At 37.9% G+C, this 17326-nt stretch overlaps 1 protein-coding gene across 1 annotated transcript; it reads right to left on the reverse strand.

Annotated features, from left to right (window-relative positions):
- Positions 1-825: 825 nt before the first annotated feature.
- Tnmd (tenomodulin) lies at positions 826-15530 on the reverse strand. Its single transcript, XM_027932927.2, has 7 exons — positions 15483-15530; positions 15186-15317; positions 6297-6437; positions 6003-6104; positions 2854-3007; positions 1326-1492; positions 826-1035 (listed from the first exon to the last, which is right to left on the reverse strand). The coding sequence occupies exons 1-7, from the start codon at positions 15528-15530 to the stop codon at positions 826-828; spliced, it is 954 nt and encodes a 317-aa protein (XP_027788728.1).
- Between the last annotated feature and the right edge of the window lie 1796 nt (positions 15531-17326).

A 17326-nucleotide genomic window follows, 5' to 3' on the forward strand; every position in this document is an offset into this window, starting at 1 on the left:
TAACCAGACACGGATCTAAAGAGAAGTCAGACGTGAAGGTTATAAAATGTTGAATTTGTCCAAAGTTGAGTTCCTGTTCACAGGAAGAGAACCTGGGACCCTTTTTGCTAAGTTAGCTTTCTCCTTTGCTGAGTCTGAACACTTGGAATATTTTAGTGTTGGCCTGCTGTGACTCACTGCCTGTCCAGCAGCTTAAGAGATACTTAAGCAAGTCCACAGTATGCTGTTCAGATAATTAAACATTGGGGGTATGAACAAAAGGATATGTTTTATGCATCACTTATGGGGGCATTTTATCATTATCTTCTTCATTTCTACTTTCTCAGTACACTAGAATAAGTTATGGGTTTTTAAAAAATTTTAGTTGTAGATGGACATAAAACCTTTATTTATTTGTTTATTTATATGTGGTGCTAAGGATTGAATCCAGTGCCTCATACATGCTAGGTGAGTGCTCTACCACTGAGTCACAACTGCAGCACCAAATTATGGGGTCAGAATTCTTATGTTTTACCTTTTCCTACTCCCAAACCTGAGGATGAAATGCAAACTTGCGTTGTTGCCATCCGTGTTACGCCGGTGTGCTCCATTTCAGTAACCAGGAGTATTCTCAGAAAACACTTACCCAGTGTGTTCAGCAGCAATCAAGCCATTGATGATGATGTAGAAGTTTATTAGAACATGAAGAGAGAAATTACCTACAAGTAATTCTGGAGTCTTGGCTACCAGAAGCCAAATGCCTCAGAGGCAGAAATTTATTGAATAGCATGCATTTATTATATGTTAGCTGACAGAAGGTTAAGCATTTGAACTCAAAAATTCCTATTAGACCCTCCCCAGCATGCGGGCCACCCACCAGTTGCAAGGCATGATGACACGACAAATGACCCGTCCTCCTTGGTAGCAGTATGGATATGGGTAGTAACCTAGTAAAGGTTCACAGACACGGCGGCAATAGCGGTTGCCTCGACGACAGTAAATACAACAATAACCTCTCTCATCCAGCATGGGATCAAATTCGATTCCATTTTCCGTCTGAAAGAAGAAGACAAGTGTTGGAGGGTGAAGTTCACTGGGAATAGGTCCCCCAAAGGAGGGGAGGACTCTATGAATAGGGAGGGGCCTGGTGAGAAGTTCCTTAATCCAATTGTGGAGATAGTATCAATAGAGATCAAAGTTGGTTTTGAATGAGCCTCCTGGAGAGTCTAAGTTGTTTAAACATTTGTTAAAACCATATCATTCTTCCAGTAATTGTGATCTGGGGGATAGTTAAGTTTTGTGAGGGATTTTTTTTCTTGTTTAAAAGAGTAATGAATGTAACTCACATAGTCGTTTATTGGAAGTTCTTCCTCACTTGCTTGTCTGGTGTGACGAGTCTTCTCCACCTTTACTTGAGGGACCACCCATTGCTCATTTTGTTCAGTTCCCTTTTTTTCATTGGTAGGAAAGTGAAGATCTTCACCATCTTCTTCAAAGTCTTGTAACTCAGAAACTAAGATAATAAATATAAGATTATGATGCAATTGTTTTGCAAGTGTTTCCGAAAGAAGTGTTTAGGGGAGTAGTAGTTGTGGATAGAGATTTTCATTTTGTCTTCTTATTGATATCATTTAGAAGTGCATGGGCCACTTTCCAAGCTCCTTCTGTTAATATTTTAAGGAGTATTTTCCAAAACAAACCTCACCATTTCCATGCACACAGACTTCTTTACTTGTTTGGCATCAAACATATTGTGTGCTTTGCCTTATTAGTGTACTAAATTAAAAACTGAGGACAAGGGACTTCTGTGTCTCCCACAATTATTTTACACATAATTGTTCAAAAACTATTTCTTGGTTATCTGATTTCATTTGGCATTCTCTGTCTTCCTACCTCTTCCCTTCTCTTTCCTGTCTTAAATTTCTTTAAACCTTCTATTCAAAAATAATCTTGGATTTATAAAAGAGTTGCAAAGATAGAACAGAGTTTCCATATACCCTTAACCCAGTTTCTCCTAATGTTATTTTACATAATCATGATACAATGATCAAAACTAAGAAGTTAGCACTACTACAATGCTATTAGCTAAACTACAGACTTTACTCAGATTTCATCAGTATTTCCACAAATGTCTGTTTTCTGTTCCAGGACACTACATTCCATTCACTTATATATTTTTTTTTAATTTCCAAAGAAACCAATAGATGCATGTATCCATAAGAGCACCTTCTCTTGAGTAATATAGTAATCTATGTTTTTCAGAATGAGGGAGATGAAAGTCTGTGTTAGCTGGACAGAATAAGCTGTCTAAGAACTTTTGCCTTCTCTGGGATGACTAGAATTTGAGGGCTGGACTTTTTTTTCACTCCAGACTTCTAGCCCTCAATTACTTTTTATAGTGATTCCTAAAATAGCCATGAAGACATTTGTATTATAGTGATTGTCCTATCTTCTTGGGAGAATACCACCATTTGACATAAAGAATCCTTCTTGAGACAACAGAGCATTGTTTTGGTTCTTCTCTGTGTTCTTGGATTGGACCTACAGTGGTTTGAGCAATAGTGTGGTGTCTCTGCTGCAATGAATATAGATGTGCAAAGAAAGACAGATTAGCTTTTTGCTATCACTAGTCACATTAGAGTGGTATTACCTTTGCTGAGATACTTAAAAGCCTGTCAGCATTAATTTATCTGATTTATCACTTGGCTGTGAAAAATTCCCGCCTCACTGGCAGTCAGCATATACGATTTCATCTAAGGAGATACAAGCCAATCATTTGTTTTCCTAGAATTGTAGTCACTCAGTGCTGAAAACATGAACCTGTTATCATCTTTGGGAGGAGAAGTAGGAGGGGGTGGGGATAGGGTTACATACCTGCTATTAGAGTGGGATTGATCCAATACATAGTTACATTATCACAAATCTCCAGAATTTTGGAATTTTTTAGAAAGTCTCGGTTTTCAATTGGCTTTTCTGCTGGGACCCAAATCACTGACTGTTCAAAGAAAGTTGTGGTAATTTCTTCATTCTGAAAGTAATTGTTCAGGGTAGGAATTGGAGGAGAAATTAATAAAATGAGTGAGATGTTACAGGATATTGGAAAACAATATGTTTTGAGTCTGAATAACAATTCCAATATTAGGGATGCTGGTGAACTAGCTATGTGTCATTGCATACAATAGGTGCCCTTGGAGGAGTTAACAACTAATCCTTTCTTCCTGGGTCTAATAGCAAAGCTGCTCACTGAAATAAGAGCCTTCTCTGCTATCATTTCACTTGAAGTTGGAAAGGCTTTCCCCTCATTTTCTTGGGGCCCCCTGGGGGGGAACCCTGAGAAATTTACATTTGTTTTCTCTCTTTTAAATGGCTGTTGTGAGTGCCTGCCGTGTTTTAAGCTTACAGTTAGAATTGTGCACAGGATTTGATTTGAAGCTGAAAAAACTCCTGTGATCCAAAGTAGTGACATAAGTTAAATAGCAACTGAACCTAATATTTTGGTTTTCAGAGATTTGTCTGTTAATGGTAAATCATTGTAGTACAAAATATGTTTTTTATATATTTTAAAGTCTGGTCTCCAGTTTATGACTTCATTGGCCCTACCACTGTTTCATACCTTTCATTCTACATACTTAGGTCTAATCTCACTTGAGTGTTTTTGTTTTATGGAGCCTTTCTAATATTGTTAATAATGATGCCTTCTCTTCAATTGCTAGTATTAAAAATAGTTTTCTTATATATCTAGTTCTTTCTTGTCATTAAGGCTTTAACATACCCTGCCCCCACTGGGCACTCTTAATAAGGCTTTTTTTCTTTTCTATTTTGTTTATTTCTAGCTTTACAATTTTTGTTTATTCTCTGAAATATCCCTTGGTGTAATTTTTACCCAAGCTATTCACAATTTTCATGTCCTGGCTATTTTGCCCTTGACTCTGTAAAGACCTTGGGATGCATTAAAAGGGACTGTATAAAATGAGGGTTGATATGCTGACTAGCTTTGTTAGCAAAATAAGGGCTATTTATATACCTGCTCTGTATGTTTTACATGCACACACCATGGATATAAGTGGTGAGGAAAGTACAGAATAAGAGGTTGTTTTGTCTTTCAGGACCAAAAATCTGTTTCTTAAAAATGTGTGTCAATATAAAAAGTAGAATTTTTGAAGACACAGTGATTTTGCTATTATGAGATGAATACATGTGTTGTTTTAAAATTCAGCAAACTTAACTAAAGAATAAATGAGGGCCAAAATGAGAAATTATGGGCCTTTGGCTTTATCTCTTTTGGAAAAATAAATCTATTATATCACTTCAGGCTCTCATTGCTAGGTGCCATGCTCCAAGTCTTATTTGGTAAAAATCATCATATGATATTGCATATTGCTTTTTAATCCTATTGATTCTCATTTCATCTTATCATTGCCTCCTATAGTCATTCCTGATAGTCTAAAACTTGTTCTGTTCCTAAGAAACATCTAACTTAAGTTTATTTTTAAAAAATCTAGGGGCTGGGGTTGTGGCTCAGTGGTAGAGTGCTGGCCTAGCACATGTGAGGCTCTGGGTTCGATCCTCAGCACCACATATAAATAAATAAAATAAAGGTTTTGTGTCCAACTACAACTAAAACATAAATATTAAAAAAAAAAAAAACAACCCTACAAAGTCTGTCACTAACATAGACTTCGGTAACAGAGCATCATTATCTTTGGGGATAGTTTTTCTTGGAAATTGTAACAACAAAGTTTGTAATTTCTCTGTCCAAGAGAAGACCAGTAGTAGGCTTCAAGACTTGAGTCAGGAAAAGGAAAAAATGTCCCCATCATCTCCCAAAAAAGAAAAGGAAAAGAAAAAGATTAATGAGTAGGTGAGAATTAAGATGAAGATAGTTAGGTGGGAGAAAAGTGACAAAAAAAAGAGGAGACAGAGAAGAAAGAGAGAGGTTTTTATGATATATAGAGATGTCACTGTGTCATTACCATAATCTCATTTTTGATTTGCCAGTTAAACTCTAAACCAAAGTGAATCAAATAAGATGAAACAAATGCTTGGGTTGTTTTTCTTGCTGTAGTAGGGGTGTGCTATCACAATATGACCTTAGCTGAAGCTTTCCTTTATCCCCCCACTCATAGCCACATATTGTGATTATAGGTAGGATACCAGGGAAATATAAAAAGCCTCAAGGGTGATAATGGTCATTGTATTTTATGCAGCAATGATTCATCTCCCATTAGGCTTTCAGGGCAAGTCATTGATTATACCAGAATTCTAGGGTCCCTCACCCTAACTCAGTAGTGTTTCCAGAGAATTCTTATTACACTGATATTCTTGTCTTCTTTGCTTTTAGCTTTTCCTAGTAAAGAATGATAATAAATGATGTGGATTAATTTATCAGCTGCCAAGCATAAAGCAGTGAGGTGAATACACTGAAATATTTAAAATATAAACAAACATTTATGAAAGAAGTTGCAAGGGGCAGGGGTTGTGGCCCAGCAGTAGAGCGCTTGCCTAGCATGTGTGAGGCACTGGGTTCGATCCTTAGCACCACATAAAAATAAATAAACAAAATAAAGGTATTGAGTACAACTAAAAAATAAATACATAAAAAAAGAAGTTGCAAGAATTCCAGGTGGTTTTGGTAATTATTTTTAAAAAATGCTTTACCTTAGGCAAGATTGCTTTTGTTCCTCTGGCTCATCCTTTTTACTAGAAATGATTTGTTTGGGAGCAAGTATATATAATGTTGATGAGTAGTCAGTTGTAAAAATATAGTGTTGCATCAAAAAGTATGAACTTTAGTTTTTTGAGAGGTCTGATTTCAAGTTACTTACTGGCTATATGACCTTGGGCAATTCATTTTTTGTTTCTGAATTTAATTTTCTATATCAAAAAATGAAAATAACAATAATTGTGCCTATCTATAGGGTTATTCGAGAATCAAATGAGAGTACAGTATTTAGTACATTTGTCACATAATCAGCACTCAGTAAATGATACCTTTTACTACCACTCTTATTATTCTTACGTACCTCATCTATTTCTTCTTCTGGTTCAGAAAATTCAGGAATCACTTTAATCTGAGTTTTGATAAAGCATTTTTGGAGACCTACAAAGTAGATGCCAGTGTATCCCTATAAGACAACAAAACAATAATAAAATTTCCTGATATAGCTACAAATAATGAGTTCCATCGTCTCAGTGCTGCAGACTAGCACAACATGAATTCAAAGGAAAATGTTGTCTTGTAACTTATATGAAAATTAATTGACTCAATTACTCTAATATTTTAAGTGGAAGCCTTAGGGCTCAAATATCCAACTTACATTTTTAAAGTCATGTACTTCCAATGTTTCATCAGTGCCATTTCCACTTCTGAATATTTCAGTTCTGGTCATAGGATCAATTTCCATGTAAATCTTCCTCTTCTCTCCATTGCTGTAGAAAGTGTGTTCCATGTCATAGGTCTGGGAAAGCAAAGGAAAATAAGCTCTAAGATACTTGGTGCATCCCTTCATAAGATACTTTAATTGGGTAATATCTGGGACACCTTCTCTTTCCAGAGCCTTTGTAGTGAGGTGCCATCTCAGCAGTTTGCTGTTGGGAATTCTCTGAAACTTGAGATTAAAGAGAGGTGCTTTTTGGCACTAGGGTTGGCATGGGGATCCCTTCAGAGCCAGTATTTTGTATTCAAGCCAAGTTGCTGAGCTAATTACTAAGAATTCCAACAGTTTTCTTGGCAGCCTCAACTAAAAAGCAAATGATATTCTGCAAACCAGCTTGTAAAGTATTTTCCCCTTGTGTTAAGCTGAGGGATCACCTAAAACCTATGCTGGATCTTTAAGCTACCACTTCCTTTTCCAAGTTCTCTGTGATCTCCTTTCCCAACCATGAAATTCACTTTGGCCAAGATAGAGATTTGAACACATTTAGTGTGGTTAGGCATTATTCTCTATCCCCAGGGCTTTAATATTGCCTCAACTTTGGGCCTGTCCTTTATAGAATGCACAGATACTTTTCTTGGCCAGTATTTTAGGTAACAGTCTTATCCTGTCCTTGTTTCCTTCCTTTTGCCTTTTAAATTCCAGGAAATGTTTATTGTCTTCCCACAGCCTTCTATTTTATAGGCTTACCAAACTCATTTAGTTTAGTCCTGAGTCCTATTTTCCAAACCTATTCCACTGTTTTCAAGTTCTCTAGATTATTATATATATATAATCAGTAGCTGTGTCAAGTACAATGCATTAAATAATAGGGACTCTCATGAGAAGAGTCCCTTGGGAAGGATTCTTATCTGTTCTTTCTTGAGTGGCTAAAACAAAACTATAGACTTCCTTCTTCTATCTGAAAGAGACAATTCTTTTTCTAAAGACCAAGAGGTCTATTCCCATAAAGTATTCTAGTTTAGGAGAAAATGCAGAACTTACAACCTAGGACATATTTCTAGGTAGAAACGACAAGTCTAAAGGAGTTTGCTACCTGTCACAAATCAGGCCTGATCTAATGGTGTAATTTGGAAGTCTATCTTCTTCCTGTTGTTAGGAGGCCTTTGTCTGATATTTCTTAATATTCATTTGTCCTTACAAAAAAATTGGAAAACTAAAAACCTGAAAATGCAAATCATCCACAGAGCCGGCGCTACTTTCTAATAATACAGTTCCCAGTGGCAGCCCCATAGATTTTGTACTAGTTTAGGTTGTGTTTTAGTGTCTGCTGATGTCTGTGACAGCATGTTAGTTTAACCTGGTCAAATTTTCTCCAACTCAAGTAGAAAAACAAGTTGGAAAGATTTGTAGAAACAAGTGTTACTTCAAGCATGAAAAGTCTAATATGGCTGCTGAATAGAAAAAACAGAGGCAATGTCATTTACCTCTTTGTAGCTCAGCAGTGACTTGGACATGGTTGGCAGTTAAGTATTTGTTGAATAAGTATTCCACACCAATGGAATATTCTAATCTTCCTAAAGAAAGATTTTGAACATTGGCAAGGTCTTTTAAGAGATCATTTTAAAAGGGAAGGGGAACACTATTTAGAACCCTCTAGCAACTGCAGAATTAACTCAGGAAGTCTGGCCTGGTTTGTGACAGGTAGCAAATTCCTTTAGGCTTGTTATTTGCTTCTTCTTATAAATTTGTCCTCAGTTCCAGCTTTGCAGCTAGCTGGAGAAGAGAAACTTCTACCTATGGCAACAAATTGAACTCTCAGTTGGCCTGACCTAAGCAGAGGAGAGAGGCATCCACTTCAGATTCAGCCTTGTCAGGTCTCCCAACAGGGGGTCATTTCCTTAGAAATACTATCCATTGTTGAGACAAATGTTGATACCACTAGCCATTGGGGGCTGGGGTGGGGTGTTTGTTTCATCAGTAGCACCACTGATGGATTATCACATGGAAAAATTAGGTTAGAGACTAGGGGATGTTGGACTGCTGCCTACCTGGGCAAAAGAGAAAATATGAACTGTATTTTCAATCATTACTAGAAGACTATGGAACCATACTGGTGACATTTAAAATTTCAGTGTACTTCAGTGGAATGAGTTTTCCTGCACTGTTGGCAATGCACTTTACTTGGACACCTTGCTAGAAGAAAACTATTGGAAACTGTGAAACTCAGCAAATCTTGATTATTTTCAACATTCCTGCAAAGAGATTTTTTTCGTTGTTATTTTGTTTTGTTTTGGTGAGAGAGAAAGGGGCCATCCTGATTGTATCCATCAACGACTTTGTTGATTTTATGTTATTAATGGTAGGTTGTTAGGTAGAGTGGGATGGGAATGACTTCATTTGTGTGTGAATCCCTGGTGGGGGGTAGGAGTGGGAGCTATGTATTCACCCAGATGGAATTCCACTATCAAAGGTGTCCTTTTGGAACAGACTGTCCTTTGTCTAGGAAGATGATGCCGGTGACTCACTTTGGACTGAGTAGGGATGGGTTTGAGCAAATCCAGACATACTGTCTCGCTTGGGTCCCTGTGGAGCACACTGCTTGGTAATGGCTATGTAAGCTTCACTGGCCCATATGAAGACTGAGCTCATGCCTTTGGCATCAGAAGTACTTTGCTCTCTACTAAGCTCCCTGGCTCGGGGGTTGAGGGTCCTTCTGGATATGAAGAAATAGATGATTCTGTCCTCTCCAGAAGTAAACTAAAATAAAGACAGGGTGGCTGGCCTGGGAGAGATGTGAGTGGGCACAAGCAGCACATTTCAGACTCGGCTCTGAATTCAGTTTTATTCCAGGAAGGACAGAGCAAGGATAGCATATGATGACTAAGGCCCTGCCAAATTGGCAAAGAGGGAAAGTTAATCTTTGGTGCTTCTCTTTTGTGGTGTCTTTTCATATCCTGTTTACTCTGTACCCTCATAGTCTTTTACCATGCTCTTCATATCTCCATCTGTCCCTTTATCTCCTGTCTAGACATCCAAGAATCTCATGATGTTTCAGGTGCCTTGTGTAAGAGACAAAAATCAATCTGACATATGATTTCTCATTTAGACATTAGCAAAGGATATTTATTTAAAACTGAGTTCAATACTTCCCTCAAAGGAATGAAGTACTATTGAAGGATTTTAGGCATGATGGCACCAGGAATAGGAGATGTTTGGGAGCAAAGGTATCTTTCCATAACAACTCAAATGGGCTCACACTCCATCCATACATTAAGGCTGGCTTAACTATAAGGTCCAAGATGTTAAAATGGGACAAGGAATACAATAGAGTAGAATATGAACCAGAAGTGAAACAAGGAGATATGTGGTTAAACTCAGGAAGTCTGAGACCATATGGAGGAGAAACAAACCAATTTCTCTTCCTTTCCCAGGAATTGTGTCCTTTGTCAAGTTAAATCCTCCACTCAGGCAGCAAATGAGCCCTAACATCCCCCTATAACAGTTTTCCCGCCTTTGTTTGTAACAGTCTCTGAGATAAGAAAAGAAAGCTTTTTATGAAGACTAACGCTGCCTCGAACCTCAGTGTGATGGATATGTTTTGGGGGCAAATAGCTTTAGCCTGTCCTGACAGGGATTTGAGGGAATTTGGCTTAGGTTTGTTTTTTGAAGCCTGTGATTAATCTAGCTGCTTTTCTCTCCACCTTCATCCTTTACTGTCTGTTTATGAGGTACACTCTCCAAAGGTGAAATACATGCTCAGAATATCTGGCTAGCAAGTGTTAGTATGGAAGGAAGGGAAGGAAAGGCATTGTACCATATTATTACTGATCAAGCCTGTAGGAATTAAAAGGCCTCTGGGTATTTCTATACCAAAATAGAGCAGACAGATTGTTTCTCAAGCAAAGTTGGACTTCTGCATCTTCGATCATCAGCCCTGAAAAAAATTGGCATAAGCAACCAGACATTCCTCTTTTTCAACAAGAAATAGCCATTTATTTCATCTACAAATTGTGTTAGCTGGGAAGTTTTCCCTTGCCCACAATCCCACCTCTAAATCTTCACTGCAGCTGAAAAATAGTGAAAAGAATCCCCAGACCAGTTTCTAGTCCTAATTGAGCTGTCATATCTATACACTGTGTGACTTTGGGCAAGTTACTATATGCCTCTGAAGGCTCAATTGCTATCTCTATCCCTCATCCCTCTCTAGCTGCAATGTTCAATTGTTGGCAGAATCAGTTCTGCTTATATTTGGGCTACTAACTGGCAGGTTGATCATTGGACTGTAACTACCTGTTAATCACCTGAACTACTTCCTCCTACAGCTCCATTTCCACTCTCAGCCACTCAAAGACAGTTCCTTTGAAGGCTTGGGTTCTTTTTGCTGGTGCTATGTAAGGTACTCAGCAAATGCTATCTTAGGAGGATGAAGGAATAACAATGTGGCCATCATAGCCCTGGTCTGCCTTCATGTATTTGGTGAATAGCCCAGAGTAAGAGTAGCTAGCCCAGTGGGAGTTGTATAAGGGTGGACTTGGATCTTGCAATGCTTTAAGAGGAAAAGAAAATAAAACAAAGTCGTCTTTTATAAAATGCTGATGTGGCACCATCTGGTGAAGCTCAGTTACTCTGCTATAGAGATTCCAGATACATCTCCAACTTTTTCCTTGAGAGAATAAATGTTTTTCCAGTCCCACATTTCACCCACCAAACTGTTGTATATGAAAGCCTGAGAAATCTAGGCAGGAAAGTTGTCTCCCTTGTGTGTCTAGAGATGAGTGAAGGAAGTTGGTCTTGGGCTAATGCTGATACTAGAAAAACAGACACAAAGAAAACTTGACCAGACTTGACAAGAAAGTACTTCTGAGCAAAAGATTTTCAGCCCAATAAAACTGGGTTTGAAACCCTGGGTGAGACTGTTTTAATGGTCATCTTCAGTTGAAGTGGGGATGAGGAGGGCAGAAGAATGCCAGCCTATCCACCTCACTTCTCATTTTATACTGGTAGCATGTGAAGTTGAAGGAACATCCTCAGGAATATGTTGATACCTGTGTGGGCCTGATGCAATCAATTAGCTCTGAAGTCACCAGGCAGTTCCTGTGCATGGCAGGAAGGACCCCATTTCATTTATTTAATTTATTATTCTTCTGCCTCATTCCACAAATAATTGGAGGAAAAGAGTACAAAATCTGTGCTATGTTTATAAACTGTTGATATATGACCTGGCCTTTTTCTAATTTGTTTTCTCCATGTTGCATTCATTATCCAGGGTGTTGGCTTCTAAATGTTTTAAGTTAAATGGGGAACACCAGGAGCTTTTAAAACCAAGAATGTTTCTCTTGTGAATATGCTTTAAGGATCCCAGGGCAGTCACTGTCTGGGAGTGAAACCTTAATGTGATGCTGTTTCAAAATTGCTGGGACTGAATAGGTCTCTTCTGCTGGGATAAGAAAGCTGAGTACAGAGCCTGATGGACCTGGCTGACCTTCAGCTCAAGTAGCTCCTATGCATGCTGTGGCTCAGGGGGCCTGGAGCCTAGAAGGAAGTACAACAGCTCACCCAGAGTTAGTCTTCCTTGTTCCATTTTATTTTGATTTCTTTCTCTCTCGGGTGTGTGTGCCCATGTGCACAGACACAGAAAATGCATTCTTGAAGTATGTGTGGAGGCAAACATGGCTTCCTTTCCCTCTGGTATCAGAAATCTGGATATTTTGTACACACCAATATAGAGGGAGGGAAGGACTTACTAGAATGGAAATGTCAACAGCAGATGTGGGATGTTAAATAAACACTGTTTATTATAAACACATGTTGTAAAACAAAATAAAAAGGAGATGTGGTGGAGGCTGGAGGAGCAAACACTAAGAACTTGGAGGAAGCCCAGGACAACAAAGAAAATCACTGCCATCAATAAGCACAATAGCATCAATAGTTCTCTCTACCAAGGGCCCCGTAGTCCCCCAGGAGTCCCATAGGCTTATCAAAGAAAGTAATGAAGAGCTTGGGTTAAAATCTTCTATTATTTCTTGCTATATTATACTCTTTTTTAAGAGTACTTTTCAGTTTCAATGGACCTTTATTTTATTTATTTATTTTTATATGGTGTTTTGAACCCAGTGCCTCACACATGCTAAGGCAAACACTCTGCCACTGAGTTACAACCCCAGCTCCAAAGAAGAAACTAAGTTTTTTTTTTTTTTTTTGGTGTGTGTGTGTGTGTGTGTGTGTGTGTGTGATGCTGGGGATTGAACCCAGGGCCTTGTGCATGCAAGGCAAGCACTCTACCAACTGAGCTATATCCCCAGCCTCTAGACCATACTCTTAAGGGGAGTCTTAAATTTGTGCAAGGTACCTGGATCCTTTTTCTCTGGGAATCTTCTTCCAGACTAATCTGATTACTCATTGATTCCCAGGATTCCTAAATACACTTGGAGGCAGGGGCTTATTCTGAGTCTTAGCCATTGGGAACATGGATGGTCTCTTGGGTTTCTTTTCTCAGACTTTGAAGGTAATAGTGGATTGAGTAAAGCATCTTATAGTTTGTATATCCACCTGGTCTCCTAGTTTACAAAGGACCCAAACTGATCTGTGGTGAAAGCCAGGACTTAGATATCAAAAACAATAAATTGAAACTCCCCATTGGAATGGAAAACAAACAACCTTTGTTTATAGTGGAAAAACTTGCCCTAGGAGACATCTATTGTCTTTTATCTGTATTGCTTCAAAATAGCTTTGTTCATTTCTGAGAATTCCTTTGCTGACAATCACATCCCAAGATAGATTACTTCATGAAAGACTTGGATTTTTTTTATGAACTTTGTACAGTAGCATATCCTACCTTTTCTAGGTATACATTGAGCAAGTTTTACATTTGGTTTAAGAATTTCAGAATTTGTCTTTAGCATTCATTACGAAAAAACCTGGAATGAGAAGCAAAGATGATGTAATAGGGAAGTAGAGGAGACCAGGAACCCTACTAGTCATTTATAGCTGCACGGAGGCAAATAGTACTATAAGTTTAGAAAAACACATAAATTCTTTAAGAATAGCATTTGCAGTACCAATGGCTACAATAAAACAAGAAACGCCATCTAGCCCCCTATTTCGGCAGGTGTGTATGGATGGTCAAAGGGATTGGTTTCCTACTACATCCAGTTAAGTACATTATAGCCATGGAGAACAAAAAAGTTTTTTATCCTCTAACTCATGTATACTTTTTGAAAGGATCCAAGATTCAATTTACGGGGCAGCATGTCACCTTGAGAATTAGTTAAGTGGCACCAAAATTATATCAGAATTCATTTTGGCACTCTCATTCATTTGCTATTTCCTTCCTAATCTTGATTGCTTTGTGCATCCTGCTAGTCTGAACACAGGTGGCTTCTCTAGAAAGGCATCTAAGCAGTAATAGTTCAGAAGCAGTGTGTGTGTGTGTGTGTGTGTGTGTGTGTGGTGTGTGTGTATGTGTGTGTGTGTGTATGTGTGTGTGTGTGTGTGTGGAGAGGGAAGGAAAAGAGGATAACTATAGGCATTGAGTGATTCCTGAAATCTTTTCTGGAACAAGGTGTAAATAAAAATGCAAACAAATAAAGTAGGCTGGTTTGCTCTCCCTCCTACTTAAACTTGATAAGGTATCTTTTGAGAATAAATGGTAGGCAAAGGTGTAGAATCTGAAGGTAGCTATGCTTTACTTTTCTCTTTTCTGGGGGGACACTTAGCCACAATTTATTTTCTATTTTCCCCTGTGCTTCTCCTTCCCCATTTACTCATATTCTTTTCTCTCTGCTCCTATCACTCCTTTGGCTCCTAATGGTCCATGCCAGCTCATTTTCTTCTTGTCTCATTCTCCCTCCTGGAACTCTGCCTTTTCTTCCTTAACATATGTTACCAAATATAAGTGATCATCTCATGACAACAAATTAACAACAGCAATAGCAGCAGTAGCAACAACAATAACCCACACACAGAGAGAAAAGATGGCAAAACCAGAGAACCATCTTTATATCTTATAGTTTGTATATTTATTAATTCTCTTTCAAATGGAAATTGTTAGCATGAAAAGACTCTGGTTTTATTGGGGTCACATCTAAATTGGTCCATTTGTGAGTCCCAATATAACAAAAACACTAAAGTGCACTAATACAAAGTACAATGGTCAAACAATCTTTACTGAATGACCCCAATATTGCAAGCTTTCTGAGATATCTGTGATTAATGACTTGGTGTTACTTGCTTCTACTTTCTGGCATTACTATCTCAGTGGGGCAGTGAAGATTGTGGCTTGTGAGAAGCTGAAAAGCTCTAGCTTTTTAATCATAAATAAATGCAAACTCACGTATACAAATTGCTTCTTATAAAAAAGGAGCTTGTTGTCTGTCCTCACAACAGATGCATTAAGTCAGAAACATAATCCCTGAAAATTCTTTGCTGCCATTTCTGGTGGTTTGTCCTTATGTGGTGGTATAATTACTTTTCCATCAGTTTCTGCCCAGATAATTGAAAGAAAGATGGAAAATATTTTTTTCCTAACAGTAAAAAATTTGCTTCTAGGAGGAGACTTAACTCCTTAAAGCCAAAGTATTATAAAAGAATGGGCAAACCTACATCTTATCATTACTAACTAAAATGCAGAAGACAATTTTACCCCTAACAAAATTATTAGAAAAATAAAAGAGAGCAAAATCTTGATTCACTTTTTCACACCAGAAAATAAACACAAAAAGGACTTAATGATTTTTTCATTTTCAGAGTAATTTACATGTCAACCACTGGTTAATTTTAATCAACTCAGTACAGAAGCACTGGATAGTGACATACATTTACTTTACTTACTTTCTTGGGTGCTTCTGACCAGAAGTGCTTGCTCCCCCAAAACAGGACAATCAGAGTTAGGGCCAAGATACCGATCACCAGTCCGCAAATCTTAAGTGATTTACATATCTTCTTGGATTTAAAAGCTTCTGCCTAAGCAAAGAACAGAGAGAATGGAACAATACACAATAATCCTCAAAATAGCAAGCCATAATTCAAAGTCTCCTTTGATTTCACTTTCTAATGTTCACATTGCAATTCGATAAATCTACCAAACCATGCTTCTGCTCAAAAGGGAAAAAATATGAATCAACTTACATTTAGGATGTGACAGTCCTCACAGTTCTCTGGAGGATTCTTTGCCATGGTCTCTCAGCACACAGTACTCCTTCCCTGCTTTGAGAGGACTGAGAGACCACTGCTGAGGTGGAGTTGCAAGTGAGTCGGCTAACAGATGCCAGAGGAGAAGCTGAATTTATATGGCTCAAATATGTCATACCAGAGCCTGAGGGAGCCCAGGGGGCTCCTGTGCTGCGATTTGTTACATAGATATACCCATATATGTATATAACTTCTGTGCACAGAATTCCATCCAGAATGGCAAAGACAGAAGGTTATAATGAAAACTATTGTCCTGGGGGTTGGGTTGGAAGGGGATCAAGCCTAGGACACATTGAAATGATTTTTTTTTTTGCTATGAACTTAAAATATCAGTGGCAAGACATGCTGCACACTTCAGAAATAAGCAAACAAAATAAAAAGGAATGGAGTTCTAATTTCAATTTTATTTCATTCAACAAATATTTATTGTAGGGATATTAAATGTCAGGCACTGTGCTTGGTGTTGGAGATTCATAAATGAATAAAATAGTGCCTCCTTCACTATGTAAAAGCTCTTGGAGAACTGAGATCAATGTGTACTCACCTAATTAGAACTAAAAACAGGATAAAATAAAGACTAATTTTAATCTCTCTCTCTCCATCCTGTGTCTCTGATTATTTTTCTTTCCTGGGTCCTCTTCCTCAGTTAGTTCCTTAATGCTGATATTTATTATGCTTGTTTCTTCCACTGTTGTTCATCCTCATGCCTAATCACTCATTAAGTTCGGTCAATTCTGCCTCTAAATTATCACCACAATCTTTTTCATTCATAAACCACATTCATTATAGTTCTTTCTTCTCACTTTACATATACTTCTTATATGATCTCATCCACTCATACAATTTAAAATATCACTTATATATCAATGATATCCAAATCTGTACCCAAACCCAGTTTTGTCTTTCCATTTCAAAATCATTTGAACATCTCTACCTGGATGTACCTCAGGAACCTCAAACTCGAAATGTTCTATATCAAACTCCTCTTCCAAAACTTCCTTGCCCCAGCCTACTTTCTTTCCCATAATTCCAATACTGGTTGGTGGCTATCTTATTTTTCTGTGGCTGCCATAACAGAGTATCACTGACTCAGTGGCTTAAGTAAGAGGAACTTATACTCTGATGGCTCTAGAGTATAGAAGTCCAGGATCAATATGTCAGCCAGGTTAGTTTCTTTTGAGGACTCTCTCCTTGGCGTGTGGATGGCTGTCTTCATGTTCACATGACTTTTTCCCTCCATATGAGTTTATATCCTCATCTCTTCTTATAAGTATACTAGTCATATTGGGTAAGTGATCATTTACATAACCTCTTTTTATTTTCATTATCACTTTGAAGGCCCTATTTCCAAATATAGTCAAATTCTGAGATACTTGGGGGTAAAACTTCAGTATATGAATTTTGAAGAAACATGATTCATCCCTTAACAATGGAACACTCATACAATCTTCAAATCAGAAATCTGAAGGTTGTCATAGATTTTCCTCTCTTTATCACAATATTTTTATCCAATCAGTCACCAGGTCCTATCCATTCAAACTCGTTAGCCGTTATATCCTCTGTATGCTCATTTCTAGAACCTTAGTTTAGGTTACCATCCTCTCTGAAGAGTCTTAATTCCATATCTCTCACCCAGGCTCCTTTCCTGAGGCTCCAGATTCATGTGTCCACTTAACTTGCTAGATATATCAGTTGATCATATGAAATATTTATCAAATATTATTTGTTCCCAATTGAATTAATTATATCCCCTTCCCGTATTGGAATCCCAATATGGGAAT

The sequence above is a fragment of the Marmota flaviventris genome, chromosome X (genome assembly GCF_047511675.1).
Source record: "Marmota flaviventris isolate mMarFla1 chromosome X, mMarFla1.hap1, whole genome shotgun sequence".
Lineage (NCBI taxonomy): Eukaryota > Metazoa > Chordata > Mammalia > Rodentia > Sciuridae > Marmota > Marmota flaviventris.

Excerpts from the sequence above, each read along its gene's own strand:
- Tnmd (XM_027932927.2), bottom strand. The coding sequence starts at position 15,530 with ATGGCAAAGAATCCTCCAGAGAACTGTGAGGACTGTCACATCCTAAAT. Across the intron at positions 6,438-15,185 it reads GGTCAGAAGCACCCAAGAAA|ACCTATGACATGGAACACAC; the intron begins GTAAGTAAAGTA and ends TTGCTTTCCCAG. Across the intron at positions 1,493-2,853 it reads CAATCCCACTCTAATAGCAG|TTTCTGAGTTACAAGACTTT; the intron begins GTATGTAACCCT and ends TTATTATCTTAG.